Source organism: Protobothrops mucrosquamatus, unplaced genomic scaffold, assembly GCF_001527695.2.
Source record: "Protobothrops mucrosquamatus isolate PMUCROS unplaced genomic scaffold, P.Mucros_1.0 scaffold379, whole genome shotgun sequence".
Taxonomy (NCBI): Eukaryota; Metazoa; Chordata; class Lepidosauria; order Squamata; family Viperidae; genus Protobothrops; species Protobothrops mucrosquamatus.
In genome coordinates, this window is record NW_015386711.1 from 684,249 (window position 1) to 711,697 (window position 27,449).

At 59.6% G+C, this 27,449-nt stretch overlaps 1 protein-coding gene across 1 annotated transcript in view; it reads right to left on the reverse strand.

The window, feature by feature from the left end:
* Positions 1–1,787: 1,787 nt before the first annotated feature.
* The window catches only part of TLN1 (talin 1), a 31,080-nt gene continuing 5,418 nt past the window's right edge, over positions 1,788–27,449 (reverse strand). The window contains exons 15-55 of the mRNA XM_029284115.1: positions 26,795–26,893; positions 25,455–25,622; positions 24,922–25,216; positions 24,616–24,782; positions 24,199–24,327; positions 23,986–24,099; positions 23,391–23,504; positions 23,154–23,288; positions 22,808–22,936; positions 22,601–22,703; positions 22,076–22,284; positions 21,846–21,965; positions 21,052–21,249; positions 19,968–20,107; positions 19,667–19,760; positions 19,479–19,568; positions 18,659–18,781; positions 18,382–18,525; positions 17,184–17,345; positions 16,584–16,724; positions 16,172–16,353; positions 9,523–9,655; positions 9,146–9,247; positions 8,407–8,577; positions 8,154–8,303; positions 7,679–7,780; positions 7,413–7,532; positions 6,858–7,004; positions 6,568–6,734; positions 6,295–6,478; positions 6,081–6,206; positions 5,828–5,944; positions 5,563–5,748; positions 5,153–5,260; positions 4,400–4,505; positions 3,943–4,067; positions 3,425–3,550; positions 3,263–3,325; positions 2,574–2,756; positions 2,032–2,160; positions 1,788–1,946 (exon numbers count right to left, since the gene is read on the reverse strand). Of these exons, the coding sequence (XP_029139948.1) occupies positions 1,815–1,946; positions 2,032–2,160; positions 2,574–2,756; positions 3,263–3,325; positions 3,425–3,550; positions 3,943–4,067; positions 4,400–4,505; positions 5,153–5,260; positions 5,563–5,748; positions 5,828–5,944; positions 6,081–6,206; positions 6,295–6,478; positions 6,568–6,734; positions 6,858–7,004; positions 7,413–7,532; positions 7,679–7,780; positions 8,154–8,303; positions 8,407–8,577; positions 9,146–9,247; positions 9,523–9,655; positions 16,172–16,353; positions 16,584–16,724; positions 17,184–17,345; positions 18,382–18,525; positions 18,659–18,781; positions 19,479–19,568; positions 19,667–19,760; positions 19,968–20,107; positions 21,052–21,249; positions 21,846–21,965; positions 22,076–22,284; positions 22,601–22,703; positions 22,808–22,936; positions 23,154–23,288; positions 23,391–23,504; positions 23,986–24,099; positions 24,199–24,327; positions 24,616–24,782; positions 24,922–25,216; positions 25,455–25,622; positions 26,795–26,893 (5,733 nt within the window). The 3' untranslated portion in view covers positions 1,788–1,814. The remainder of the gene's footprint in view (positions 1,947–2,031; positions 2,161–2,573; positions 2,757–3,262; positions 3,326–3,424; positions 3,551–3,942; positions 4,068–4,399; positions 4,506–5,152; positions 5,261–5,562; positions 5,749–5,827; positions 5,945–6,080; positions 6,207–6,294; positions 6,479–6,567; positions 6,735–6,857; positions 7,005–7,412; positions 7,533–7,678; positions 7,781–8,153; positions 8,304–8,406; positions 8,578–9,145; positions 9,248–9,522; positions 9,656–16,171; positions 16,354–16,583; positions 16,725–17,183; positions 17,346–18,381; positions 18,526–18,658; positions 18,782–19,478; positions 19,569–19,666; positions 19,761–19,967; positions 20,108–21,051; positions 21,250–21,845; positions 21,966–22,075; positions 22,285–22,600; positions 22,704–22,807; positions 22,937–23,153; positions 23,289–23,390; positions 23,505–23,985; positions 24,100–24,198; positions 24,328–24,615; positions 24,783–24,921; positions 25,217–25,454; positions 25,623–26,794; positions 26,894–27,449) is intronic.

Here is a 27,449-nt window from a genome sequence, read left to right on the forward strand (position 1 = left end):
TCTCTTCCCCCCCCTGCACACTAGAGTTGGATTGTCCCATTCACAAGGAAAGGGAACCACCCAGGAGGGCAACTCTCACCAAGGTTCCAGTCAGGGCGGGAATCCAGAACCCTCAAGGCCAAGGAGGCAGGAGAAACCGGAAGACTGTGCAGCAAGCAACTTCCTCGCCCTCCTGCCCTTCTCCCCCAACCCAGGCCCACCACTCTTCCTGTGTCAGATCAGGGCACCCACTGCCAGGGACAGACTGCCATCGCAGGAAGTGCTGGGAGCACTGCTGGGCCCAGATGCCTGGTGGGAAGGGTGGCCGGCTGGCAGGAGCCTGACACAGCCCTGACCTCCACATGGGGGAAGGGGGCAGCTGAGCGAGGATGTGCTCCTCTGGGACCCTCTAAAACAGTGGTTCTCAACCTTTTTAATGCCGCGACCCCAACCGGTCGTAAGTCGAGGACTAAACCGATCGTAAGTCGAGGACTAAACCGGTCGTAAGTCGAGGACTAAACCGGTCGTAAGTCGAGGACTAAACCGGTCGTAAGTCGAGGACTTCCCAACCGGTCGTAAGTCGAGGACTTTCCCTGCCCGGGAGCGCCGCGCATGCGTGGTTCCGCCCCCTGCGCCGGCCGAGGCGTAGCTGGCAAGCGGCAGAGACGGAGCAGGCCGACCACCAGCTGGCCCAGCCCAAGGGAAGTAAGGCACCCGCCGGAAAAAGGGGAAAAAATGGCGGACAAAAAAATGGCGGACAGCCTTGCTTGGCGACCCCCATGAAATGGTCGATCAACCCCAAATGGGGTCCCGACCCACAGGTTGAGAACCACTGCTCTAAAAAGGGTCCTCCCGACCAGCAAGAGGACCATGAAAAAAACTGAGCCTGGGGCAGTCTTTCGGGGACTTGGAAAGGCCAGGGACTGCCGTGGGGGCGTGGGTCTGCCCATAGGAGCCGACACTAGGAGCTGGCAAGCAGGTCTGGGATTCTTCCCTAGGGGAGAGGGAAGAATCCCACATCAAGCAGCGTGGGTCCCGCGTCTAGGAGCGGCCTGCTGTTCTCCCTACAGCTGGGCAAGGCCACTGGGGCCAGGCAATGTTGATTCCTCGCACACCAGCTGGGTCTGCTGCCTGGAGCCCTGTTTCTCACAATCCAGGGGTGAGGGCTGGTGCTGGCCACAAAGGAGTGCGTAGAGGCAGAAGAGCAGAGGAACCAGTTTATTGCAGACCAGCCCTTTCCAGACAGCCTGAGGGGCTCGGAAGCAGACCCCTCATCCTCCCACTTCCCTGGGTTCCCTGCCTTATGGATGTATCAAAATTACAAAGAGGTGAGAAGCCTCAGCTTGTGAATGGTCCCCAGATGCGGTCAAGCACAGCTGCGCTTGGGGGCTTGTGCAGGAGAGGGCCTCCTGCTGCAGGGGAAGGAGGCTCAGGAGGTGACGGGGGGACGGGGGAGCCAAGCAACGCTGCAGGGCTGTGAGGGTCTGGCAGGCACTTGGGAATCAAAGGGCGGAGACAGCCCTTCGGCCGTGGGCCAGGGCCCGCCCGTAAGGCAAAATGCACAGAGGCAGAGAGGGGTGGGCCGAGCCCATGTTCCCCCCAGATTGCACAGCCCCAAGGGGGTTCCACGCCCGCCCCCCAAGACAATCAGGCTGAGCAGGCAGCCAAGGCACAGGGAAAGCTCCTGGAAGGGGCAGCCCAGGAAGACAGTCCAGAGTACGGCATGAAGGGGATTCGGGGCTCGCGCAGAAGTAGCGGTGGGCCCGGAGGCAGGGGCCCCGGGCCCCGGCTGTGAGGAGGGGCTGCCCTTGCTTGGTGTCCGGCCGTGGGGCAGCTCAGTTCTGCCCTTCGTCCCGCAGCTCAGAGGGGAGGAACTTGTACTGCTGCTGCCGGATCATGGCCAGCTTCTTGCGCGCCTCCTCCAGTTCCCGCTCCTTGCGCAGCATTTCCTCCTGGGCGGCTATGATCTGAGGAGAAGGAAGGGGCAGCGGTCACCCCGTGGGAACCCCCTCCGGCCCTATTCCAGCCCCTCCCGGGGGAGGGGCCCCTTACCTGCGCAATCCCCCCAACCATCCGTTCCTTCACCACCACCGTTGCGTTCTCCTCGTCCTCGAAGGCCGCAGCTTTCTGCGCCGCTTTCACCAGGTTGTCCGAAGCCCTCTTGACCGCGTTGCCAGCCGCCTGACGGATTTGGGGGGGAAAGGAGGTCACACCCTGGGATGGCCTCGGTCACCCCGTGCCTGCAGACCCGAGCGGGAGGCAGTGCACAGGGCCCCAATCCCTCCGGGGAACCTTCCAGCTGATTGTTGCCGGTCTGGTTGGCAAGGGGTGGGGGGTGGTTGGGGTGCTCCCCTCACCTCCAGGAGCAGGGCTGCCCGGGCCCTGGAGCAAGTGTGCGGGATAGAGATCCAACACCAGCTGACCCAAGGAAGGGCGGCCCTGAGTCCATCAGGGCCCAAACTGGACCTGGGAGAGGTCAACAGCGGCCACTGGGACCAGCGGGGAAGGTGGACCCCGCTCCCTCAACTCCTCCATCAGTGGAAGGGAGGGAAGGGCAGCTCCCTCAGACCCTCAGCCACCTCTGCCCTCCTCACCTGCAGGCGCTTCATGGCCTCGGAGTCCTGGTCTGCCTTCACCTTGCACGCCACCAGAAGTTGCGCGGTGGAGGCCGCCACCTGCTTGGCTGAGGAGATAAGCTTCTCTTCGCTGGCGTGGCCCTGGACGGCCGCATTGGCGGCTTCACAGAGGTTGTTGGTGGCAGCAGCCACCATCCGGGCCTTGGCAGAGGAAGAAGGGAGGTGAGCGAGTGGTGGGGCGGCCACCGCAGGCACTGTGGTCACAAAGGGCCCACCCAGACTGAGGCCTCGAGTGCCCCAGAGGCCGCTGTCTTGGCCTAGGGGCAGGGGTGGGGAACCTTGGCTCTTTTATGACTCGTGGACTTCAACTCCCAGAATTCCTGAGCCAGCCATGCTGAGGGGAAATGCTGGCTCAGGAATTCTGGGAGTTGAAGTCCACGAGTCATAAAAGAGCCCAAGTTCCCTACCCCTGCCCTAGGGAGCCCCCCTTCTGCCCGAGCTCTCCCATTCTCTTGCATGGTGGGAGGGGAGGAGCTCAGGGGTCTCGGGGCAGAGCAGAGGGCTCTCCTGACTAGGGGCCCACACTGGAGAGAGTGGACAATGGGTATGGGAGAGGCCTCCCTCTGTAATGAAAGGAGGTCATCCTAAGCAAGCAGGGCCCCTTCCCAGTGAGTGGATAGCCTCCCTGCAGCCCACTCCACACTCACTGCTGAAATGAGGCCTTGGGACCACTGTCCGTCATCCAGGGCATTGGCTGGGATGGCGCCCACCTGGCAGAGGGAGAGAGAGAGAGAGAGAGAGAGAGACAGGGTGGTCAGCTCCAGGCCAGACTTGAGGGCTTCCTGCCCAGCCGCCCAGCCCCCACTTGCCTTGCCTTGGGCCACAAGTTCCCTCTGGGCTGCAGAGGCCGCCTTCACCAGGGCGCTGGTGGCCGCAGCGATGGACTTGGCTGCCTCCAAGATCTGCTCTTCAAAGTTGAGGCTCTCGTCTGCTTGCTGGAGAGGCAAGAGACCGTCAGCTGGGAGGGAGGGAAGCCCTCCACCCCAGAAAAGTCTTCCCCGGGGAGTAGCGACCAGGGCTCTGAGCTTGAAATGGGCATGAAAAAGCCCCAGACCGGCCCCTCTCACTCTGCCCGGGATGGAGGAAGCCAGGCTGGCACAGGACCAGATCATCGGGGCGGGGGGGGGGGGGAGAAGGGAGGCAAGACGTGGCCGGAGTCCTCCTAAGGCCATGTGGGTCTGCAAGGGGGTTGCCCAGGTGGTCCCTAGAGCCAGCGAGAGCAGTGAGGGGGGCTGTCCCCCTTTTCTCACACTGGGGGGGGGCACGGAAGGGGCAGAGCTCAGCTGGCAGCGACTCTCACGCTCTGCTGGGAGGGGGTAGAGCCCACCTTGGGCTTGGCTCGCGGTTTCAGCTGCTCCAGCTTCTTTGCTGCAGCCTCGATCGCAGCGGCTGCCCCCAGCAGCTCATTCTCAGCAATGACCGTGGGGTCCTCGGGGTCCACCCACTCGGTCCCTGCGGGAGACAAGAAGGCATGGGGGGGTCCAGAGCTGCCCCTGGCTTAGCCCAGATGATGCTCCGACTCCCGGCTCTCCTTTCATGAAGGCTGCCCTTTCTGAAAAGCTCGGTCCTTTCCTTAAGCCCCACAGCATTCACACCACAGGCCTGAGTGGGTCTCCCACCCCCAAGTGCAAGTGCAGCCTGTTGGATTGATTCACCACTCAACGAGCAAACCCAAAAAAGTAGAAATGGGCTGTCTGGATACACGCCCTGTGCCCAGTGAGGAGGAGGAGGAGGAGGAGGAGGAGGAGGAGGAGGGCCGGGCAATCCCAGGCCTCCCTGCTTACCTTTCATGGCTTCAGCCGCCTGGATGAGCTCCGTGACGGAGCCAGCCACCCGCTTGGAGTAGCCGGCCAGCTGCTGCTTCAGGTCGTGGCTTGGCTTCTGCAGGATCTGAGGAAGGAGGAACCATGCTGGGCACCCGTATGGGCACCCCAGGGCCCACTGCTGCCAGCTGCTGCTTGGGAGAGGCAGGGGCGAAGGCAGCAGCAGAGACAAAAGGGAGCAGGGAAGTCGGGAGGGGCTGGAGAGGGAAGGGAGGGTGAAGATCTGGGTTTGCCCGGAAGGGCTGGGGGAGCCGGCCGAGTGTCCAAGCAGCCAGATCACCCAGCCGGGAGCCTCCAAGTGCTCTTCCCTCTGTCCCATGGGGCTTCCCCAGCTCACAGGACCAGTGCTTCCAGTGTCCCTTGGCAGCCTGGCCGGGGAGGGACATGAACCCAGAGAGAAGTTAGTCGCACTGCACACAAAGGGCTACTTCTGCCGGTTAGAATTGTCCCCACAGCACAAAGACCAGCACACCACAAGTCCGGGGGCTAATGTCTCACTATGCAGGGGGGAGGTAGTTGTCCCTGGGCCTTCCCCCAGACCTAATGACTCTGGGCCGAGCCCTGCCCTTCCCTAGCACACACACACCCCTTGTAGATTTGCAACATACCCTCACATGCAGTGCACACTGCGCTCACTGGCTGGGCCGAGAGAGGGCTGAGGAAGAAGGGACAGGCTGCTGGGGACGGGGTGGGAGAGGAGGGACAGGCACCTACCACCAGAACGTGCTCCAGAAGTTCCAGATAGCCGCTAGCACACTCCTGGCCAAAGCGCAGAGCTCGGTGCCGCACCTCACTGCTCACGTCAGGATGGCACGCAGCTTCCTGGAAGGAGGCAGGCAGATGATCGCCAGCCCCCCAAGCAGAAAGGAGAGGGGCCGCCCTCCAACTCAGAGCTCCCCAACCGCACTCTCTGCTCCCTGGAGGAGGGCTGCAAGACCCCCTTTGGAGGGGGTGGCCCTGTGTTCACCCACCCCAGCCTTCTCCAGCCTCCATCCCAGGTTGCTTGTCCAATGAGGACACTCTCCTGCAGGGCAGAACCCCAATCAGAGGCCTTCCTCCTCTTCAAACACCCTACAGCTCGTGACCTTGCCCCTCCCCCTTGGGGAAATGACCCCAAGGCCCACCTTGCAAGAGCGCAACATGTCCGCAATGGCGCGGCGGCTCAGGTTGGCCGTGGCTATCACATCTTCCTGCCGGCAGGAGTTGCCAGCTGCCACCGCCTTGGCCGTTGCCATGGTGATGCCTTTTGTCATGCGAATGAAGTCTTCCGGTGTAGAAGTCTTGGCAGGGGGCAGCTGGGAGCAGAACACCTGGAGGAAGAGGGGGGGTTAGTGTGGGAGACCAGCTGGTCAGCCAGTGGTTGCGGGGAGCAGGGGGACAGGCCCTCACCGCCAGCTCCTGCCGAATGTGTTCGATGGTGGCCTCCAGTGCCCGCGTCCCCTTGGTGGCCTCGTCCTCCACTGCTTTGACGGTCTTCAAGAGCGACGTGACGTTGGTGACCATCACCTGCCGACGACAGCCAGAGAGCTACTCAAGGACCGGACAGCCATCTCCAGTGTCCCTTGCATGGTGCTGCACCTCTCCTCCCCCCAAGCACCCTCAAGCCGGCACCGTGCTCCACCCTAGTGGCTGCTGGCCTGACCTTGGCCGAATTCTTCAGTTGGTACACGGCAGGATCGTCCCCAGACTTGCCGGCAGCGGCTTTGGTGGCACCGATCAGGTCTCCCAGGGCTTTAGCAACGTCCTTGACAGCGTTGATCAGGACCACCTGGGTGCAGAGAGAAGGGCAGGATGAGGCAGAGCAGCCGGGACCCACTCAGGACCGCCTGCCCGCCAGCTGTGGCTGCCGTCCTGACCTGAGTCTCGGGGTCCTCAGAGCCCAAACTGGCAGCCCCCAGCTTCACCACCTCTGCCAGGCGTGTGATGGTTGTCACCGAGGACTGAGCGGCTTGGGCCAGTTTCTCTTGGCTGGCGGTGGCATTCTGTACCAACACTTTGGTGTCTTCCACTAGTGCTTTGGCTGTCTTCAGGATGCCTTCCCTGCCAAGAAAGTGGCTGTCAGAGCACGCTGGAGGCTGAGGTGTCACTAAAGAGCCCCCACCCACCCACCAGCCCACGGGAGCCACAACCTGTGGTCAGCGAAGGTCTCAGCATTCTCCCGGTTGAGGGTTCCAGCAGTGGCAAACATGATGGTGGTATCCAGATCTGCGATGATGCCCGATACGGCACTGGCTGCGGTGATACATGCCTGGGTGCCCCGGTTGCCGGCCTGGAGGGCTGCCAGCACATGTGAAACCTGCAGGAGAGGAAAGGCAGGACACCCGTTATGGTCTCTGGGTCCGATCCCGAATATGCATCTGGGGGGAGGGGCATGGGGGGGGGACTCTTCCACTCCCAGCCCAGGTCTGGCTGGAGTCACCTTCTCGGAAACCTTGCGGGCGCATTCGATCAACTCCTTCTTGGTGTAGGCATCGCTGGGACTGCACTGGAGGGCTCCGGCATTGGTCACAAGGGCAGCACAGCCATGGCCCAGGTCCTGCACTCTGTTCTTAATGTGGGAGCCAATCTGGAGGGGAGCATGGAATTCAAGAAAGTGGGTCACTGGCTGCCAGCTCTGCCTTGGTGCCCTTCTATCGGGGGGGGGAGAGGAATGTGATCTGCTCCTTTTCCACAAACCCACTTTGAAGCTACCCGACTCACCACTGGCAAAAGGGCCCCAATGTCTCCCTTGCTCTCAGCTTTTATGCCCGTCAAGCCAGGCTAGGAACAGGGGGAACCGACCCCCCAGGAAGACAGACCTGCTTCCTTGAGACAGATGCAGAACTGTGCCAGCCTGCCCCCTTCCCCCCAACCCAGGAAATCGACCTGCCTGGCATGCTCACCATTGCCAGGGGTGCTGCAACAGCCTCTGAATGCTGCTGGCAAGACCACCTCCAGGTCCCTCCCCTCCCCCAACTCTCATGCCCTCCCTCACCTCTTCATTCTCTGCCGTGAGGGCAGCGGGCTTGGCCTGCAGGGCTAGGTGCCCATAATCCGAGGTGAGCTGGTTGGCCAAGACGCCTAGTTCATCCGGGTTGGTGGTGGATTTGGTCACCTGTGGCGGCAGAGTAAGGACATGGGGTGGGAAAAGGGGCAAAAGGACCTGGCCTGAGCTCTGGAAGGGGGTCTGCATGGGAACCGGTCCCCCAGCCCACATGCCCAAAGCCCACCCTTCCCCAAGAGGTCATCCAACCGGCTCACCATCTCCTGCACTGTCACAGCAATGGCCTTGGCAGTCTTCACCATGGTGGTCTGGTAGTCCACAAAGGTGCCTTCGGGCTCTCCCATCGGGCCCTCGTCCAGCTGCCCAATGGAAGGAAAGAGCCTGGGAGGTGGGCTGCTAACCTGCTTCTCAGTATACACCTGTATTTCCTCTCCCACACCCTCCCCACCATTTTTCTTTTGACTGACACAAAGATTAGACCAATGGGAGGAGGGGCAGACAAACTGGCCGATGGGGGTGACTTCAGCACCCCAAAAGACTCAACAGCAAATGCTTCCAAGATCCCACTGAGCCTCTCTGGCTCCTCCTGAACCCCGTGGGGTGCCCAACTGCCTTGCCCTACAAAGCTGGTTTGGCAAGGTTTCTGGTGCCAAAGGGGAGCTGGGCACAGGGGCTCCCCAGAGAAGAGGCCCAGTGGCCAGGGGGAGGCCGGACCGTGGCTTCCCTGCTTACCTGGTTGATGGCCTGCCTGATAGAGTCCACCATGCCGCCTACCACCCCTGCGGCGCTGGCAGCCTCGTTCAGGGTGGCCGTGAGGTCTTCCACCGCCTCCCTCATCATCTGGGCGGCCTCCTCCAGGGCCTCCTGCGTGTGGGTTGCCTGCTGCAGAGAGAGGCCCCCATCAGGCCCTGGCAGCAGCCCAGGTGGCACACAGGCAGCTTCCACCCCCACGCATGCATCCATCCGGTGCCAGCCCCACGGGTACCTTGGGGTTCCCCCCGGCCTCTTTGGCCGTGTAGAGCATCTGCAGGCCAGACTCGGCCAGCGTCTTGGTCTGGTCCAGAAGGTTCATTTGCTGCTGGTGGTTCAGCATCTTGGAGGCTGCACCCACTGCAGCCATGACCAGGGGCTCAAAATACTGGGCCAGCTGGGAGACCTGGAGAAGGAGGAGAGAAGGGGAGGTGGGGGTGGGAAGGGGCATTCCCTTGAGATGGAGCTGCGGAGGGGGTCGTGTAAGGGGTTGGGCAATCAAGATGCCACTCTCCAAGCCAAATGAGGGGCCAGTCCAGAGGACGAGGGCCAAAGAGTCCTTCGAGCCCAGCAGTGCCTGCCTCACACCGAGTCTCCCCCATCTTCTCCAGGCCCCTTCCCCTTCTCTTTTCCAGCATAGAGCAAAGAAGAGGACCTCAAGCCCCCACAGAGGAGGCAGGCAGACGGATGGGGGGAGGTCGGCTGCAGAGGGTCAAAGCCTTGTAGTGGGACTGGAGCCACATACACCCCACACTGCATCGTGAAGAAGGTGCCTGGGTGCAGCCCGAAAGACACCAAGCCACGGAAAGCCAGTTCCAGGCCTGAAGCCAGGCCTGCCTTCTCAGCCCTGTTTCCTCCCTCCCCACCCAAGGATGGCCCGACTGGCTCTTCAGGATCAGGCCCCAGTTGGCTACGTGGTCTCGCCAGCCTTCCAGCCGAGCATTGACTGTGGAGCTCTCCGGCTGCTGCCTCACCTTGTGGCCCAGCTGGGAGGCCTCAGCACGAGCAGCACCTGCCACGGGTTCAATGAGGTTGCTGATCTCCTGTACAGCTGTAAGCATCTGGTTGTGCAGGGCCTGGGGAAGGAGACAAGGCCTGAGCACCAATTTGGAGCAGGGGGAGGACATTTCCCCCCTCCCCAGAAGCTGAAGCAGGGCCCAATTCTGTCCTGCTGCTGGTCAGAAGGGGCCACCTGGCCGGCCTCCCTCCCTCCTTTTCTGCACTGTTGGAGATGGACAGCCCTTCTGGCGTCCACAGGCCCTCCAACCTGGAGGACTAGCGGTCAGCCTCTCCCCAGAAGCCCACCACCTGGCTGCTGCCCCAGCGTGAGCCGAGCCAAACACCTCCTCACCTCCTGAGAGATGCCTTCGCGAGGGGCCAGTTGCTGGCTGATGGCTGCCAAGGAGGCCTGGTCCACATCTCGGACGCATTTATTCAGCGCTTCGATGGCCTCGTCACACTCCCGCTGGCCGGGAGCCTTGTCCCTGCAGACAGCAATGGCAACCAGATGGGCACACTGGGCACCTCCCTAGTTTCCCTCCCCCCCCCATGGCTGCCTCATCTGTTCGTCCCTCCCGGTTCTGCTAGCCGCAGAGATGCCAGCGTGCTGCCAACGCTTTTGGAACGCAGCAGGAGTCGGTTTTCTAGACATGTGGTGAGAAACTAAAAAAAGATGGCAAGTCCTGAATCTTTAGGGAATCTCCTCAATTGTGTGAATGGGCCTGAAATAGTAAGGACGAAGTGAGGGTTAAGTAAGGGGGGGGGACTCTTCATGGCCAGTGAGGGACAGAAATTTACCTCTGCCGCCATTTCTTGTATTGTGAAGGATCTATAATAATTTTATGTTTTTTTCTGACCCGCTTTTCCCCCGGGCCTGAAAATCGCAGGGGAGGCGGCCATTTCTTGCTGAGGAACTGCTCCAGCCCCTTCCTCGCTTTTGGTTTTATTGATTTATAAACTTCATTGGCCTCCCATCTTACCCTAGGGCAGGGGTGGGCAACCTTGGCTCTTTTATGACTCGTGGACTTCAACTCCCAGAATTCCTGAGGCAGAATGGCTCAGCTTGGAAGCCTCTCCCTTTCCCCTCAGCATGGCTGGCTCAGGAATTCTGGGAGTTGAAGTCCACGAGTCCTAAAAGAGTCAAGCTTGCCTACCCCTGTCCTAAGTCCTCCTGTTCTAAGTGGTAAGCCTCCTAGGCCAGGGATAGGCAACCTTGGCTCTTTTAGGACTCGTGGACTTCAACTCCCAGAATTCCTGAGCCAGCATGGCTCAGCTTGGAAACCTCTCCCTTTCCCCTCAGCATGGCTGGCTCAGGAATTCTGGGAGTTGAAGTCCACGAGTCATAAAAGAGCCAAGGTTGCCTACCCCTGGCCTAGGGTAACTCTGGGCAGCTTACAGTTATATCTAAGCTAAAAACATAAAAAAGTTAAAAACAGACATTTAAACCTAAGGACACACGGGGAAGGCAGGGGCAGAGTGGGAGAGAAGGACATGGGATCAACCCCCTCCATTGCACTGTTCCCCCACTGGGCCCCAGGCCGACTGGCACGATCACCTCTTTAGGCCCTTGTGAAAAGATAGGAGGGTTGGGGCCAACCTCACATCGAGGGGGGGGAGGGTGAGATGTTCCAGAGGGCAGGAGCCACAGCAGAGAAGGCCCTTCTCTTCCTGGATCCCCGACTGGCCAGGCTAATAGGGTGGAAGGGACCCATAGTGTGCCTCCTCTGCCGGCATGGGTGGGACGGGCCAACCCCAGTGGGGTGAAAAGGTCCCTCAAGTAACCTGGACCCACCCCATGAAGGGCTTTAAAGGTGATTCCCAACACCCTGAATTGCACCCAGAAGCAGACTGGCAACCAATGCAGTTCGCAGAGCAGTGGGGCGACAGGGGCCATTCTTGGAGCCCCCAAACTCCTTGTGCTGCTGCACTTTGGACCATGCTCTTCAAGGATAGCCTCATGTAGAGCCCATTACAGTAGTCCAGTCGTGCTTGCCCACTTTTCATCCCTATGCAGATAATCTTTTGTTTAGCGACCGTAATTGGGGCTGGCAACTCGGTCAATGAAGCAAAGTGGTCACTAAGTAAAACCGTGACTGTGCTTAAGACCTTATTTCAGCTTTCTTTTGTTTTACAGACCTGCAAAAGTCATAAATGCAAGAACTGGCCACATCACAACTGTGAATGGTTACTAAACGACGCAATTGCTAAAAAGGAATACCCGAACGTGTGCCAATGAGAACACTGAGGAAGGATTCCGACTCTCAGGCCCCCTCGGGCCGATGCAGTCGCACATCTGGATTTGGAACCTTGGCCAGATTGGGTCAGAATCGCCAGCAGTTGCCTGCGGCCAGGGAGACCTGCTTGCCCCCTGCCTCCGAGGACTATATGCCTTCTCCTCCTGTGCCTGCCTCAGACTGAGGTCCCCAACATAAGCTCCAGGGGGGGAGCCGGGCTGCAGGGGGAGGGCAAACAGCGGGCACCCACCTCATGTTGGTGATAAGCTTCTTGATCGAATCAGAGACAGTACGCGAATGGCCCGCCAGCACGGACCACTTGGGGGGATCCTTGGGATTGACAGCCAGCGAGCGAGCGGTCTGGATGAGGCCAGCAGAACTTTCCAACATGGTCTTGGCAGAGGAGAGGATGGGCTCCATGGCCCTGCGCCCCTGAGGGGAATCAGCAGAGAGAGGGTCACTCAAGGGCCGGGGGTAGGGAACCTTGGTTCTTTTACGACTTGTGGACTTCAATACTCAGAATTCCTGAACCAGCCATGCTGACTCAGGAATTCTGGCAGTCGAAGTCCACAAGTCGTAAAAGAGCCAAGATTCCTTACCCCTGCTCTAGGGCAACAGACCAAGGGCTTCCTCCTCCCCAGCTCCCAACAACCTCTGCCTACCTCTGGGCTGATCTGGGCAGGGATGGTGGCAAACTCGGGATTAGAGGCGAAGGCGGTCAGGTTCTCCACCGCTTCGATCAGTGGGGCTGTGGCTTCACGGCAGCGCTCGCGGTTGTCTGGAGTGAACGCACCATCCAAGGCCTGTGGGGAGACTCGTGTTGGGCCTTTACCTTCCATCATGCTGTGATGGAAAAGCTCCCGGAGCCCAGAACCAGCCACTTCTCGCTCCCACAGAGACTCCCGGCCCACAGAAAGCCGAGTGGCAGCCACACAGCCAAGCTGGAGGGGGGGGGCAGCCTGTAGCCTTCAACCTCATAGCCACCCTCCCCTGGGCAGAAACTTCCCCCCATTCTTTGCTAGATGACTTCGCAAAGTATCTGAAATCTGCTCTTTGGGTCAATCTCCGTCGTCAGACCCAGAGAACTGGGCTCAACATGCAACATAGCGGTTCAGTTCGCGACCCCAGCCAGTCGCGGGCCTCCCACCGATCCTGAGCCATCCCCCCCCAGGGGCGGGGCTTTGCGTTCCATGGCCCCCAAGCGCAGGGTTCTCATTTCTCTCTGCCGAACATCCCCTTCCCAGCTGGGAATCCAGGGGTACCTTGATGGTCTTGACGAGGTTGGCGGTGCTGTTGGCTACCTCCTTGGCAGACTGGACAAACTGGCGCTTGGCCACCGGGTTGGCGGTGCGGGAGGAGGCCAGGCGGCAGGTATTGCAAAGGGCGGAGGTGTGCTTGGCCACGATGGTGGCGGCCGACAAGACCTGCAGAAGGCAAGGAGGCCTTAGCTCTACCCATAAGGAGACTCAAGGAATCATCCCCGATGATAATGAAGCCCAGCCCACCCACCCCCGCCTCCGTGTGAGGAGTGCCCCTGGCTGTGGGACTGCATTCACAACTGCCTGGTTCAAGCCCCCTCCTCCAACACATAACAGAATAACAGAGTTGGACGGGACCTTGGAGGTCTTCTAGTCCAGGGCTTTTCAACCAGTGGTATGGGTACCACCTGTGGTACATTGGCACCTGGCAGGTGGTTCGGCGACCATCCTAGAAAAGTGGTAGCGGGGGAGGGGAATGAGCTGAACCGGTGGCAGCACCGCACAAGCCTGAGCGAGAGATGGCTGGAGCTGCAGGGCTGTCAGGGCTCAGCGGAAGTGCCAGGATCAGTGCCGTTTTCCAGCTGAGCGGCGCTTCTTCGGGGCTGTCAGGGCTCAGTGGAAGCGCCAGGATCAGCACCAGGCTCCAGCTGGAGCTCGGCGCTGATCCTGGTGCTTCTGCTAAGCCCTGAAGAAGCACCATTCAGCTGGAAAGCAGCACTGATCCTGGCACTTTTGCTGAGCCCAGAAGAAGCGCCGATCAGCTGGAATGTTGCAGCATCTCCAGGGTCTTGTGATTTACATTCAGATGCCTGGCAACTGATTCATATTTATGACGGTCACAGTGTCCCAGGGTCATGTGAAGTGACCAAAACCTGCTGCAATCACCCAGCAGACGGGGGGAATAAAAACCAAACACCGCCCACCCCACCCCCACTGCCAATCCTCAACAGAAATGCTCACAACAATGAAAACCTCGGACAGGAGGAAGAGCACCGCTGGGTGGGCAGGCAGGTGTCTTGCTCGGCTGTGGCTTATGGGGCACTTTTTTCAGTGTCATTGTAACTTCAAACAGTCACTTTTTTCCTTTTTTTTTTTTTTTTGGGTCAAGTTTTTGACACTTTGCTAGGCGACTGGTGTTACTCGGACATTGCCATATTCTAAAAGTGGTACAATAGGTGAAAAGGTTGAAAAGCCCTGTTCTAGTCCAACCCCCTGGTCAAGCAGGAGACCCTATACAATTCTGGACAACTGGCTGTCCAATTTCCTCTTGAAAACCTCCAGCGTTGGAGCACTTGACTTCTGTTCCACTGATTAATTGTTCTGTCAGGATATTTCTCCTTAGAAACGCCCATCTTCCCTCCCGGCCACAGGTGGCCACTACCTGGGATTGCGTGCAGGCTGGATCGACCAGGTTCTGGCAGGCCATCTGGATGGCTTGGTTGGCTCTGGCAAACTGGGTGGGGTCCACCAGGCCTTGCTGACCGGCCTGGCTGTTGGGGTCAGAAACGCCGACCAAGTAGGCTGCCTGCAACAGAGCACGGATGGGGGAGTCTTGAGAACAGGGAAGACAGCCCCCTCCCCTGCAACCTCTCTGCTCCACAGTCGGGAGCGTTGCCCCCCTCCGCCCCGCCAGCCTCACGAGAGGCCTCTGCCCTCCCACCTGGGCAGCCGCTTCTGTGAAACCACAGAGGGCCTTGGAGGCTGTGCTGACGGACTCGCCAAACTCTGGCAGCTTGCTGTTCTTGGCATTCTGCGAGATACCAGCCATGGCCTCGCCCAGCACCTGCAGGAGACAGAAAGCAGGGAAGCACGTGCGTGGGTGTAGCTGTGTGCAGGCACAGAACTGTGGATCCTGAGGGCTTCTTGGACTGGCACAGCAAGGAACAGCTTCCAGCGCCATTCAGAGAATGCAGGTTTTAAAGTGGGGAGAGGTCTGCAAAACCTCCCAAGATAACCCAGAAAGAAAATGGACCCCCCCCTTCTTGGAGCAGAAGCTGGACTTCCTTCTGTCTGGACATCTAGCCTGAGCTTTGGGGGGTTTGAAGACCTCAAGAGACCCTAAGCCAGTGGTGGCGAACCACTCAGAGCCCTCTCTGTGGGCACATGCGCCATCGCCCCAGTCCTAGGCCTTCAGCTGGGTTTTATAAAACCTTTTTGCTTTAGGCCTCCACCGCCGTGTACAAAAAAAAAAGGTTTAATCAATCCGTCAATTTCAACTTCTCGTGGGGAAAAAAAAAGATCTTGCAAAGTTGGAATTGATTGATTGAACTTTTTAGTCCCACCCAGTCTGCCGTTACCGCCGCAGCCACGCCCACCCAATGGGCCACACCCACCTGGAAACCGACGATGCATAAGTGGGTTTTGGGTTGCAGTTTGGGCACTCGGTGTCTAAAAGGTTCGCCATCACTGCCCTAAGCGCTTGGCTCAAGCCCACCCCTCNACATAAAAAAGTTAAAAACAGACATTTAAACCTAAGGACACACGGGGAAGGCAGGGGCAGAGTGGGAGAGAAGGACATGGGATCAACCCCCTCCATTGCACTGTTCCCCCACTGGGCCCCAGGCCGACTGGCACGATCACCTCTTTAGGCCCTTGTGAAAAGATAGGAGGGTTGGGGCCAACCTCACATCGAGGGGGGGAGGGTGAGATGTTCCAGAGGGCAGGAGCCACAGCAGAGAAGGCCCTTCTCTTCCTGGATCCCCGACTGGCCAGGCTAATAGGGTGGAAGGGACCCATAGTGTGCCTCCTCTGCCGGCATGGGTGGGACGGGCCAACCCCAGTGGGGTGAAAAGGTCCCTCAAGTAACCTGGACCCACCCCATGAAGGGCTTTAAAGGTGATTCCCAACACCCTGAATTGCACCCGGAAGCAGACTGGCAACCAATGCAGTTCGCAGAGCAGTGGGGCGACAGGGGCCATTCTTGGAGCCCCCAAACTCCTTGTGCTGCTGCACTTTGGACCATGCTCTTCAAGGATAGCCTCATGTAGAGCCCATTACAGTAGTCCAGTCGTGCTTGCCCAATTTTCATCCCTATGCAGATAATCTTTTGTTTAGCGACCGTAATTGGGGCTGGCAACTCGGTCAATGAAGCAAAGTGGTCACTAAGTAAAACCGTGACTGTGCTTAAGACCTTATTTCAGCTTTCTTTTGTTTTACAGACCTGCAAAAGTCATAAATGCAAGAACTGGCCACATCACAACCGTGAATGGTTACTAAACGGCGCAATTGCTAAAAAGGAATACCCGAACGTGTGCCAATGAGAACACTGAGGAAGGATTCCGACTCTCAGGCCCCCTCGGGCCGATGCAGTCGCACATCTGGATTTGGAACCTTGGCCAGATTGGGTCAGAATCGCCAGCAGTTGCCTGCGGCCAGGGAGACCTGCTTGCCCCCTGCCTCCGAGGACTATATGCCTTCTCCTCCTGTGCCTGCCTCAGACTGAGGTCCCCAACATAAGCTCCAGGGGGGGAGCCGGGCTGCAGGGGGAGGGCAAACAGCGGGCACCCACCTCATGTTGGTGATAAGCTTCTTGATCGAATCAGAGACAGTACGCGAATGGCCCGCCAGCACGGACCACTTGGGGGGATCCTTGGGATTGACAGCCAGTGAGCGAGCGGTCTGGATGAGGCCAGCAGAACTTTCCAACATGGTCTTGGCAGAGGAGAGGATGGGCTCCATGGCCCTGCGCCCCTGAGGGGAATCAGCAGAGAGAGGGTCACTCAAGGGCCGGGGGTAGGGAACCTTGGTTCTTTTACGACTTGTGGACTTCAACACCCAGAATTCCTGAACCAGCCATGCTGACTCAGGAATTCTGGGAGTTGAAGTCCACAAGTCGTAAAAGAGCCAAGATTCCTTACCCCTGCTCTAGGGCAACAGACCAAGGGCTTCCTCCTCCCCAGCTCCCAACAACCTCTGCCTACCTCTGGGCTGATCTGGGCAGGGATGGTGGCAAACTCGGGATTAGAGGCGAAGGCGGTCAGGTTCTCCACCGCTTCGATCAGTGGGGCTGTGGCTTCACGGCAGCGCTCGCGGTTGTCTGGAGTGAACGCACCATCCAAGGCCTGTGGGGAGACTCGTGTTGGGCCTTTACCTTCCATCATGCTGTGATGGAAAAGCTCCCGGAGCCCAGAACCAGCCACTTCTCGCTCCCACAGAGATTCCCGGCCCACAGAAAGCCGAGTGGCAGCCACACAGCCAAGCTGGAGGCAGGGGCAGCCTGCAGCCTTCAACCTCATAGCCGCCCTCCCCTGGGCAGAAACTTTTCCCCATTCTTTGCAGGATGACTTCGCAAAGTATCTGAAATCTGCTCTTTGGGTCAATCTCCGTCGTCAGACCCAGAGAATGGGGCTCAACATGCAACATAGCTGTTCAGTTCGCGACCCAGCCAGTCGCGGGCCTCCCACCGATCCTGAGCCATCTCCCCCCCCAGGGGCGGGGCTTTGCGTTCCATGGCCCTCAAGCGCAGGGTTCTCATTTCTCTCTGCCGAACATCCCCTTCCCAGCTGGGAATCCGAGGGTACCTTGATGGTCTTGACGAGGTTGGCGGTGCTGTTGGCTACCTCCTTGGCAGACTGGACAAACTGGCGCTTGGCCACCGGGTTGGCGGTGCGGGAGGAGGCCAGCCGGCAGGTATTGCAAAGGGCGGAGGTGTGCTTGGCCACGATGGTGGCGGCCGACAAGACCTGCGGAAGGCAAGGGGGCCTTAGCTCTACCCATAAGGAGGCTCAAGGAATCATCCCCGATGATAATGAAGCCCACCCCCCTGCCTCCATGTGAGGAGTGCCCCTGGCTGTGGGACTGCATTCACAGCTGCCTGGTTCAAGCCCCCTCCTCCAACACATAACAGAATAACAGAGTTGGACGGGACCTTGGAGGTCTTCTAGTCCAGGGCTTTTCAACCAGGGCTTAGTGGAAGCGCCAGGATCAGCACCAGGCTCCAGCTGGAGCTTGGTGCTGATCCTGGTGCTTCTGCTGAGCCTTGAAGAAACACCATTCAGCTGGAAAGCAGCACTGATCCTGGCACTTTTGCTGAGCCCAGAAGAAGCGCCGATCAGCTGGAATGTTGCAGCATCTCCAGGGTCTTGTGATATACATTCAGATGCTTGGCAACTGATTCATATTTATGACGGTCACAGTGTCCCAGGGTCATGTGAAGTGACCAAAACCTGCTGCAATCACCCAGCAGATGGGGGGAATAAAAACCAAACACTCCCACCCCACCCCCACTGCCAATCCTCAACAGAAATGCTCACAACAATGAAAACCTCGGACAGGAGGAAGAGCGCCGCTGGGTGGGCAGGCAGGTATCTTGCTCGGCTGTGGCTTGGGGGGCACTTTTTTCAGTGCCATTGTAACTTCGAACAGTCACTAAGTGAACTGTTGTAAGTCAAGGACTACCTGTACTTTATCACTTTTTTCCTTTTTTTTTTTTTGGTCATCAAGTTTTTGACACCTTGCTAGGCAACTGGTGGTACTCGGACATTGCCATATTCTAAAAGTGGTACAATAGGTGAAAAGGTTTAAAAGCCCTGTTCTAGTCCAACCCCCTGGTCAGGCAGGAGACCTTATATCATTCTGGACAACTGGCTGTCCAATCTCTTCTTGAAAACCTCCAGCGTTGGAGCACCCGACTTCTGTCCCACTGATTAATTGTTCTACTGCCAGGATATTTCTCCTTAGAAACGCCCGTCTTCCCTCCTGGCCACAGGTGGTCACTACCTGGGATTGCGTGCAGGCTGGGTCGACCAGGTTCTGGCAGGCCATTTGGATGGCTTGGTTGGCTCTGGCAAACTGGGTGGGGTCCACCAGGCCTTGCTGACCGGCCTGGCTGTTGGGGTCAGAAACGCCGACCAAGTAGGCTGCCTGCAACAGATGGGGGAGTCCTGAGAACGGGGAAGACAGCCCCCTCCCCTGCAACCTCTCTGCTCCACTGTCGGAAGCATTGACCCCCCACCCCCCATCCCCGCCAGCCTCACAAGGGGCCTCTGCCTCCCACCTGGGCAGCCGCTTCCGTGAAACCACAGAGGGCCTTGGAAGCTGTGCTGACGGATTCGCCAAACTCTGGCAGCTTGCTGTTCTTGGCATTCTGCGAGATGCCAGCCATGGCCTCGCCCAGCACCTGCAGGAGACAGAAAGCAGGGAAGCACGTGCGTGGGTGTAGCTGTGTGCAGGCACAGAACTGTGGATCCTGAGGGCTTCTTGGACTGGCACAGCAAGGAACAGCTTCCAGCACCATTCAGAGAATGCAGGTTTTAAAGTGGGGAGAGGTCTGCAAAGCTTCCCAAGATAACCCAGGAAGAAAATGGACCCCCCCCCTCTTGGAGCAGAAGCTGGACTTCCTTCTGTCTGGACATCTAGCCTGAGCTTTGGGGGGACTTGAAGACCTCAAGAGACCCTAAGCCAGTGGTGGTGACCCTATGGCACGGGTGCCAGAGGCGGCACTCAGAGCCTGCTCTGTGGGCACGTGCGCCGTCGCCCCAGTCCTAGGCCTTCAGCTGGGTTTTATAAAACCTTTTCGCTTTAGGCCTCTGCCACCGTGTGCAAAAAAAAAAGGTTTAATCAATCAGTCAATTTCAACTTCTCGTGGGAAAAAAAAAGATCTTGCAAAGTTGGAATTGATTGATTGAACTTTTTAGTCCCACCCAGTCTGCCGTTACCGCCGCAGCCACGCCCACCCAATGGACCACACCCACCTGGAAACCGACGATGCATAAGTGGGTTTTGGGTTGCAGTTTGGGCACTCGGTATCTAAAAGGTTCGCCATCACTGCCCTAAGCGCTTGGCTCAAGCCCACCCCTCTCCCCCCCCCCGCTCACCTTGGAATTCTCCATGACGCTGTCCAGGCAGTTGAAGTAGGACATGTCACTGACAGCCTGGGTAGGGTTTTCCAGAAGTTCTCGCACCGTCTGGAGAGGAGAAGTCAGCTGAACCTCAGGCAGGCCGCCCTGCCTGCCCCCCAACCAGCCCCAGGGCACCTGCCCTCTTCCAGGTGAGGCTGGCTCACCTCCAGCTCCCGCAAAGCATTGTCACACTCCTTCTGGCCCGGTGCCTGCTGGGTGCACATGGTGATCAGCTGGTTGATGCTGTCCGTCACAGCCCTGCCGGGGTTGGGGGGGGGGAGGAGAGAAAGAGACGCTGCCGTTAAGCCCACCCTGCCCTCGTCCCCAGGCATCCAGGTGCCGCACACCTGTCCTAATCCCTCCCCCCTTGCCCAAGAGTGGCCCTCTCCAAGCAACCCAGCAGTTCTCAGGGAACTTAGGGGGGAAGGCCCTACTTCCTGCTACTGCTGCAAGAGGGCTGCGTACCGGGCAGCCGCTGCCAGCTGATTCTTGAGGTTGGGTGCTGTAGGGTCTGCGGAGAGTGCTTTGGCTGCGAGAAGCAACTTGCTGGAGGAGAGGGAGATGCCCTTCAGGTTGGACACCAGCTGGCCCTGGGCCTCCTTGGACTGCAGGGGAGAGAGACGGAGGGAGTCACCGGACCCTCGAACCACACCCGGCCAGCCCCTCACTGCAATCGGCGTTCCGTGATGGGCAGCCCCCTGGCGCTGCCTGGCCCTCTCCTGGGAACCCTGGATCCTGGGCTGAACAGGGGCAGCCCCCTCCCCTGCCTAAATTCTCTCCCTGCTCATCTTGCTAGAAATGGGGGCAGCTCCCAGACCAAGCAGCCAAACCCACCTGGCCCCCTGCCCTTTTTCCCTTGGGACTTCACAGCCCTCCTGGAATTATGACTGTGCCAAGCACGAGGTTTCTCGGCAGCCTCTTAGTCCCCAGACCTCAAGTGCAGCTGTGCCTCGACCCAGCCTCCCCTCCTGTAGTGCCTCTGCCCTCCACAGGATGCCAGGACGGAGTGAAGAGGGATCCGGCTGGCCCTGTGGCATCCCACCCCAGGCCCTCCGCCAATCAATTTCTGGCCTGGCCTGCTCAGCCCCCATGGGGCTATGCTGGGCCTTCAGCCTCCCCCAAGCAGCCTCCCCTCACCCCAGGGAGAGGGTCTTGGATTTCCCCTCCCTTCCCCCCCAGCATTGGAACTGCCCTGCAGGAGAGAGAGCAGGTTTGTATGTCTGATCACCCCTGGCTTTCTCTGCTCTGAAACACCGAAGCCTCACCCAGCCTGCCAGTCACAGGGCCTGATGCTGCACACCCAGCTCCCTTGGTCAGGGGCACTCTGGCATCTGCCTGGCAGCCCGCTGGGAACCTGCCCCAGAGCAGCCTCTGGAAGAGCTCATCCTTTCAGGTCACATCCTGCCTGGGCTCTGCCCTGCCAACGTCCTGCTGGCGCCTCCCACCACACACGAGGTTGCGCGCACAGGCCCACCTACATGCCTTAGGACGAGGCGCTCCTTCTGCACGTGCACAGGAGACCTTCTCCACCCAGCCAGGCAGCTCTTACCTGGGACTGTCCAGCCATCTCCACCCCAGCCTGCAGGAACTCATTGAAGTCTTGGCCAAACTTGCCAGAGGACCTGGCCAGGTCTTGGGAGGTTCCGCGCGACGCCTGCACCAGCTCATTGGCTGACTGGTTCAAGCCAGCCGCAGCCTGGTTCAGCTGGCTCTGGGCCTCCTGAAAGTTCTTGGTGCTGGGAGGAAACTGGGAGCAGAAACAAGGGGTCAGGCTTGGGGTCCCAGGCACCCTTCTCACCTCCTGATGCAGCCCAGCGATTTCCGCTTAAGGACTAGGTCACAATATCCGGTTCTTCTCCTCCTAGACACCTCCAGCCCATCCCTTCGTTGGCCACCAAGCCTGAAGACTGGCAAAGCAGCCCCTTCCGGTGCCCGGAGCAGGGCAGCCCAAAGCCCAGTTTCCCAAACCTGGGGGCTGGTGGCTAATCTCCCCATGTCTGAGAGGGGGGGCTCTGCCAAACTCCCACTATGAGAGTCCCGAAGGCCTTCAACTCCAAACATCCAGCAGCCACTCTGTGATTTCAAAGACCGAGTCGGGACCAAGCACAGCGAGTGCATCTGCTTGGCCTGTGGGGGTAGGGGTGCACGTGTGGGGGTGGCATTTTCAATGGGGGTCTGCCAAAGGCATACCAGGGATCAGCTTCGGCAGGGCAATGGGAGCGGCTCTCTGCACAGGTCAGCAGCATACAAAATGGAGCTGGCCTGCCCACATGGGGCCAGCCTGTGCTGTGCCATTGCCCAAGGCCACCCACCCTCCGGGCCAAAAGCAGCCTCCCCACTTACAGAAGTGGCCAACAGCCTCTTGCTAGCCTCGCCAACAGTGCGGAGGGCGGCATCAACGTCCCGCTGACCAGGCAGGCAGTTCACACAACGGTTCAGGGCTTGGGACACGGCCTTGGCCACCTGCAGAGAGGAGATGGGAGAGTTTGACCTGCCTTCCCAGGTAACCGCCTTCCTCCCTAAGAAGCTGCTACCCCTAGCAAGACCAGGCCCAGCCAGGCTTCCGGGCTCACCTGGGCCAGGCGCTGCTGGCTCTCAGCATCCCCTGGCTTGGCCACCGCCTTGCGGGCCTCCCGGATGAGGCTGCTGGCTTTGTCCATGACGTCTCCTGCGCAGTCCAGCATGGCTGCCTGGGCCTGAGGGTCCTCTGTGCTGGCAGCCACCCCCCGCGCAGACTGGCTGAGTTGGCGCAGTGCCTGCGCCACATCCCGGGCTGCAATTCCTGCGGGGAGAGGAAAGGGAGAGGGGCAAGGGACTCCTCGCGGATGGGAGCCTAGGAGTACCTGCCCTATCCAGCTGTCTTCCTGACTCCAGAGCCTAGAACAAGGGACTGGCCCCATCCCAAGACAGGCAAATCTGGCTGGGCCGGGGCATCCCAAAGGCAGGTGGGGGGAGTTGCAGGGAAAAATGTGTCCCTGACCTCTCAGGACAGGCAGGGCGAGGAAAACATCCTGGCCAAAGGACAGGACAGACCACCCACAAACATGCAGAGCCATAGTTGTAGCTGCAACTGCCACAAACCCTGAAGAACCAGGTACCTGTGTAGTTCTCGTTGCCCTGGGTAACCTCCCCCAGCAGCTGGGCAATGGCGGAGCTGACCGCCTTGGTGCTGTTTCCCAGGTCCTGAGCACACTTCTCCATCTGCAGCACAGACAGGCCGTCAGGAAGGGCCCGGAACCCCCCAGAGGCCACCTTCCCCCCCCCACACACACACAGCTCCACTGAATTCCCTCTCCCCTACACACCGTCTCCCCTGGAAGGGGCTTCAGCTTGCCGTCCCGTGCAGCCGCCTTGGCCTCTTGCAAGTCTCTCTCCAGGCTCTGCACCAAACTGAGGGCCGAGTCGATCTCCAGTGGCCCGCAGGCCTCCTGCGCCTGGGAGAACAGGAGAACCCATCCTGGTCACCAGCACACAGACACCCTTGGGACTTCCTGCCAAGGCCAGGAGAGTTCCCACTCTGGGAAAGAGGCCAGGCTCAGCCAGGCCTGGTACAAGGAGCCTCCCAAACAGAGCGATGCGTCTCTCCTGTGCTCCTGCCCACCCCACCCCAGTGGGGCTGAGACCCAGAACCCTGCGAGCAAAGTTGCTGACCTTCTGTGTTGCTGTGCGGAGTTCGGCAAGAGCTGCTGCCAGATTTTTAGCGCATTGGCTGAGCTGCATGGCAGAGGCCTGGTCCGAGACGGTGGGCACCGTAGCCTTGGCGGCAGCCACCATCTTCCCACCGGGCTACAATGGAAAAATGGGTAGGTGTCACGTGGAGACGCCGTGCTCGCCTGGCATGTGCCATAAACCCTCTGCCAACCCGGCCAGGCCAGAGCGTCTGCTCACCTGCAGGAAGTTCTGGCTGGCGCCAATGAGGCCCAGCTGGGCACTGGGGCTGTCCGGCTGGGACTGGCTGCCACGGACTCCCTGCACCAGCATCGGGATCTGATCAGCCACCACCTTCCAGGAATGAAGAAAGAAGGACGTCTCGGCTGCAGGTCCACCCTGGGGTACCCCTGGAGGGGAAGCCTTTCCCTGCCCCCCCGCTTCAGGGATAGGGGGCCCCGGAGCTCCTTTGGCCAGGGAGGACAGCCTGCCAGGATGTCTCAGTTAGCTCAGCTCTTCCTCCTCGGACAGGTCAGGCAAAAGGGCAGCGGATAGGCTGAGCAGCTGAACAGCAGCTTCAGAGGTCCCTACTGCCCCTGCCACTCTGCCAACCACACTGAGAAGCTGCTGTGCACCAAGTCGTCTGTGCCTGGAACAGCTGGGCTTCCCTGCCACACTGGCTGTGTCCGGGAGAGCTGGAGCTCAATTCCCACCCGCCTGCTGGGCCTTCACTCTACCAGGCGAGGACGGTGAAGACAGCCCCATATCCCCCGTGTACAGGCCAAGGAATCAGAGGGGGCTTCAAGGTCAGGGTCCTGCCCCCTTTCCAGCTTACCTTGCAGCTCTGCACGAGCTGCTGCTGGGCGGAAGGGTTCTTGCTCCCCCCAGCGCTGTGCTGGGCAGCCGCAATCATCTGCGTGGCAGCTGCAGCGGCTTGTTTGGCTGCGTGCTGGACAGAAAGATCAGGGTGAGGCCCTCACTTTCCCAGTCAGACCAGGCTGGCCAGAAAGTGCAAAAGGGGAGAGTCTTGCCCCTTCCCGAAACCGACCTCCAGCCGATGCACCAGCTTCTTCTTGATGGCATTTTGGGCTGCTGCGTTGGTAGCCATGCGGAGCCCCTCGGCCGCCTCCCGCAGCCGCTGCTGCTGCTCCTCACTGTCCGGGTGGGCTGCAGCCCCCTGGCAGGAAAGACGGAGGCCCATCAGGGACACGCTCGCCCCCAAATTCCTCTGTTCCGTTTGGAAGGGGCGGCTCTAATAGTCACCCCCAAGGATGGGCTCTGGAAGGGCCCACTTGCCTGCAAGGTTGCAAGCTGCCTGCAAGGGGGCAGAGGGCACCTCTGCCTGGCACTGCTCGCCAAGCAGAGGGGGTAATTTTCTGCTTTGTCCAGCTGCGGGCATAGAGCCAAATGGGCACCACCCGCCTAAACACCCCAATGCCCAGCTCCATCCCCCAAAGGAACAGACCTTTGCTGCTTCCACCATCTTGGCTGTAGCATCGGCCAGGATCTTGGCGGCACTCAGCAATTTCCGTGAGTTTTCCAAGTCGGTCTCCCCTTCCGCATCAGCCTTGATGGCGTTCACCAGGTCGGAGGTAGCCTGGGCCAGGATGCGAGCCTGACGAACCATTTCACCTGTGGGTCAAAGAGCACAGAGAGGCCATGAGGGGGAGGGGGCACGATGCTCCTGGCTGTCTAGCACCCAACAGCTAACATCGCCTTGCAATTCTGGGACTTTGCAGACGGGATAGTCTTCCCAGGTGGCACTTCTCACCAGCATCGCCCATGGAGCTGAAGATGTTCTCGGTGACATTGAGGATGGTGTCGGTAGCCTGGTCGTAGCGCCCAACTGGCTGCCCGCCCGTGGCATGCTGCTTGATGTGCTCCAGCAGGTCGTTGAGTGCCTGGGTCACCGCAGTGGCGGCCACCCCCACCTGCTTCAGTAGCGGCTCGTCAGAGGTGGCAGCCTGGGAGGCATCCACACAGCCTTCCACTGATTTGGCCACCAATTTCCCAGCCTCGATCAGCTGCTCCTGGCAGACGGGGGAGCTGATGGTGGGAGCGACCACCTGTCGAGGAAAAAGCAAGGAGCACAGGTCGGGAGCAGGCTCTCCGGCCATCGTCCAGCGGAGAAAGCGAACCTGGCCCGCCCAAGTTGAATTACACACAGGAGCAACTGGACCAGCCTCCCTTAGAAGGAAGAGGGTCTACGGGGGGCCCAGGCAAGACGGGAGAGCCCCTCCCCCCCAGCTGTCCCAACAGAGGCTGTGCTGCTGACCACCCAAATCCCAGGCAAAAAGGACCCACCTTGGTGCAGGCCACCAGCTGGGACGTGGAGAGGGCACACTGTGTGGCAGCCGCGATCACCTGGGTCTGCAGCACTGAGTCCTCGGTCTTCTGGGCCACGTTCTTGGCCTTCAGAACCAAAGCGGCAGCCGCACTGGCCACCGCCTTGGCGAGCTGCATCAACACGTCCTGGAGAAGGAAGGGCCATCAAGCCACAGCCAGGAAGCACGCAAAACACATCCAGCACAGGGTCTCCGCCCCCTCCCCTCAGGGGCCCGTGCCTGGAGGTGGCCACATTGCCGCCTGCCAGCCCGCCCGCCCGCCCAACCAGGAACAGCCTTCACCACCAGCAACTCAATCTCAGGCGCAGAGAGCCGCACACCAAGCCCACCACCAAGCCCAAGCAGTCGCAGCTTGGGGGCCAGGAGAGCAGAAGGTGCTGCCAGGTCCAAGTACCCCCTTGTGCCAGTTGTAAACTTCCCCCCACCCTCCTCTCCTTTTCTGGCCCAGCCGAAACTCCCCATATCGGGGCTGGATCCTGTCTCTGGGTTTTCAGAGAGGGCCAGGTCACCCCTAAGGAAGCAGGGTAGATCAGTGCTGGAAGCAGTGGGGGGATCCACGTCACCCGATTCCCAGACCTGTGATCGCTTTCCAAGGGGCTTTCAAATTATACGGTGGGGATTGACACCAGGCAGAGCCTAGCCCGAGAGCGGCTTTGAAGAACCCGGCGAGAGAAAGCTACGCAGGGGCCCCTTGGGCAAGCACACCGATTGGGGTGGCAAATGCAGGGGCTCTGCAAGGAGCAAAGCCATGGACCATCTCGGGTCCTTTTACCGTCTTGGCATCGGGGCTGGACAGGATCCGGAGGCGCCGGCTCTCCACAATCTGTACGTGAACATCCACAACATGAGAGATGATGGGCCAGGCCCACAAACCTCAGCTACCCGTTGTGGAGTCGGCTTCCAGGCCATTAGGCCTCACTGAATCCCCCCCCTCCCCATTCTGGGTAGGAACTTCAGTTTCAGACCCTCCCAGCAGGTGCTCGGAGTCCTCCTGGCAAGGCAAGCTGGCTCTGGGTCTCCACGTCCAATTGCCGACTCTTTGAGGGGTGGACAAGGAATCGCGTAGCAAACTCTGTAGCCTCACATCCTGGGACCCTGGAAATCTCAGCCTTCTTTCTGACATTCCTTTGGAGATCAGGAGGGCCCTCTGTCGCCCCTCAGCCCCACTGACTTTTCTCCCAGTCTCTCCTCCTAGAGACTTCACTGCAGTCCCCTGGACATCTCTCAGCCACTCCTGAGCCGGTCCAATCTATTTGAGACGGCAGGGTAGGACCAGACTGCTCTTGGCAGATCCCTCACCTGGAAATGGGGATCCGTGTCACTCTCCCCAATCTCCTGCAGCAATTCCCCGCTGGTCTGTCCCACCGCGCCAGCTGCCTGCAACAGATTCTGCCGTGGCTGGAAGGGAGAAAGAGGGGCACACGTCAGCTTCTGGTCTTCGGTCTGGTTGTATGTCCCAAGAAAGGCAGTCTGCCACTGTGTGCCCTCCGGACTTCAATGGCGAGAGTCACCCTCTCCCCCAGAGCGCAATTCCGAATAATTAGGAAAACAGCTACAACAGGAATCGGAGCCCCGTGAGGTGAAAGCCTCCAAGACCAGCCCAGGAGCCCTTGGCCAGCGCTGCTGTCAGGAAGCTAACTCTGGATCTCAAGATGGGCAACGCCCCGCCCCCCGTTGCTTGTCCCAGCAGGACTAGAAGTGCAGTGGTACCTGCTGGAGTCAGACAGGGGCCCAAGGTCACCTGCTTCCTTTCTGTTCAATTTCCTTTTGCATAGGAGCTCAAAGCAGCAGACACAGCGGTCCCTCCCTATCCCCCATTTACTGAACAACAACACTGTGTTGGGGCGCAAAGGAGGGATCAGCCCAAACACCCCCAGACAGATTCCATTGCCAAGGGAGATCGGAACCTGCATTCCCCCCCTCCACTTTCTACCCCCTCCCCCCCCCCGGCTCT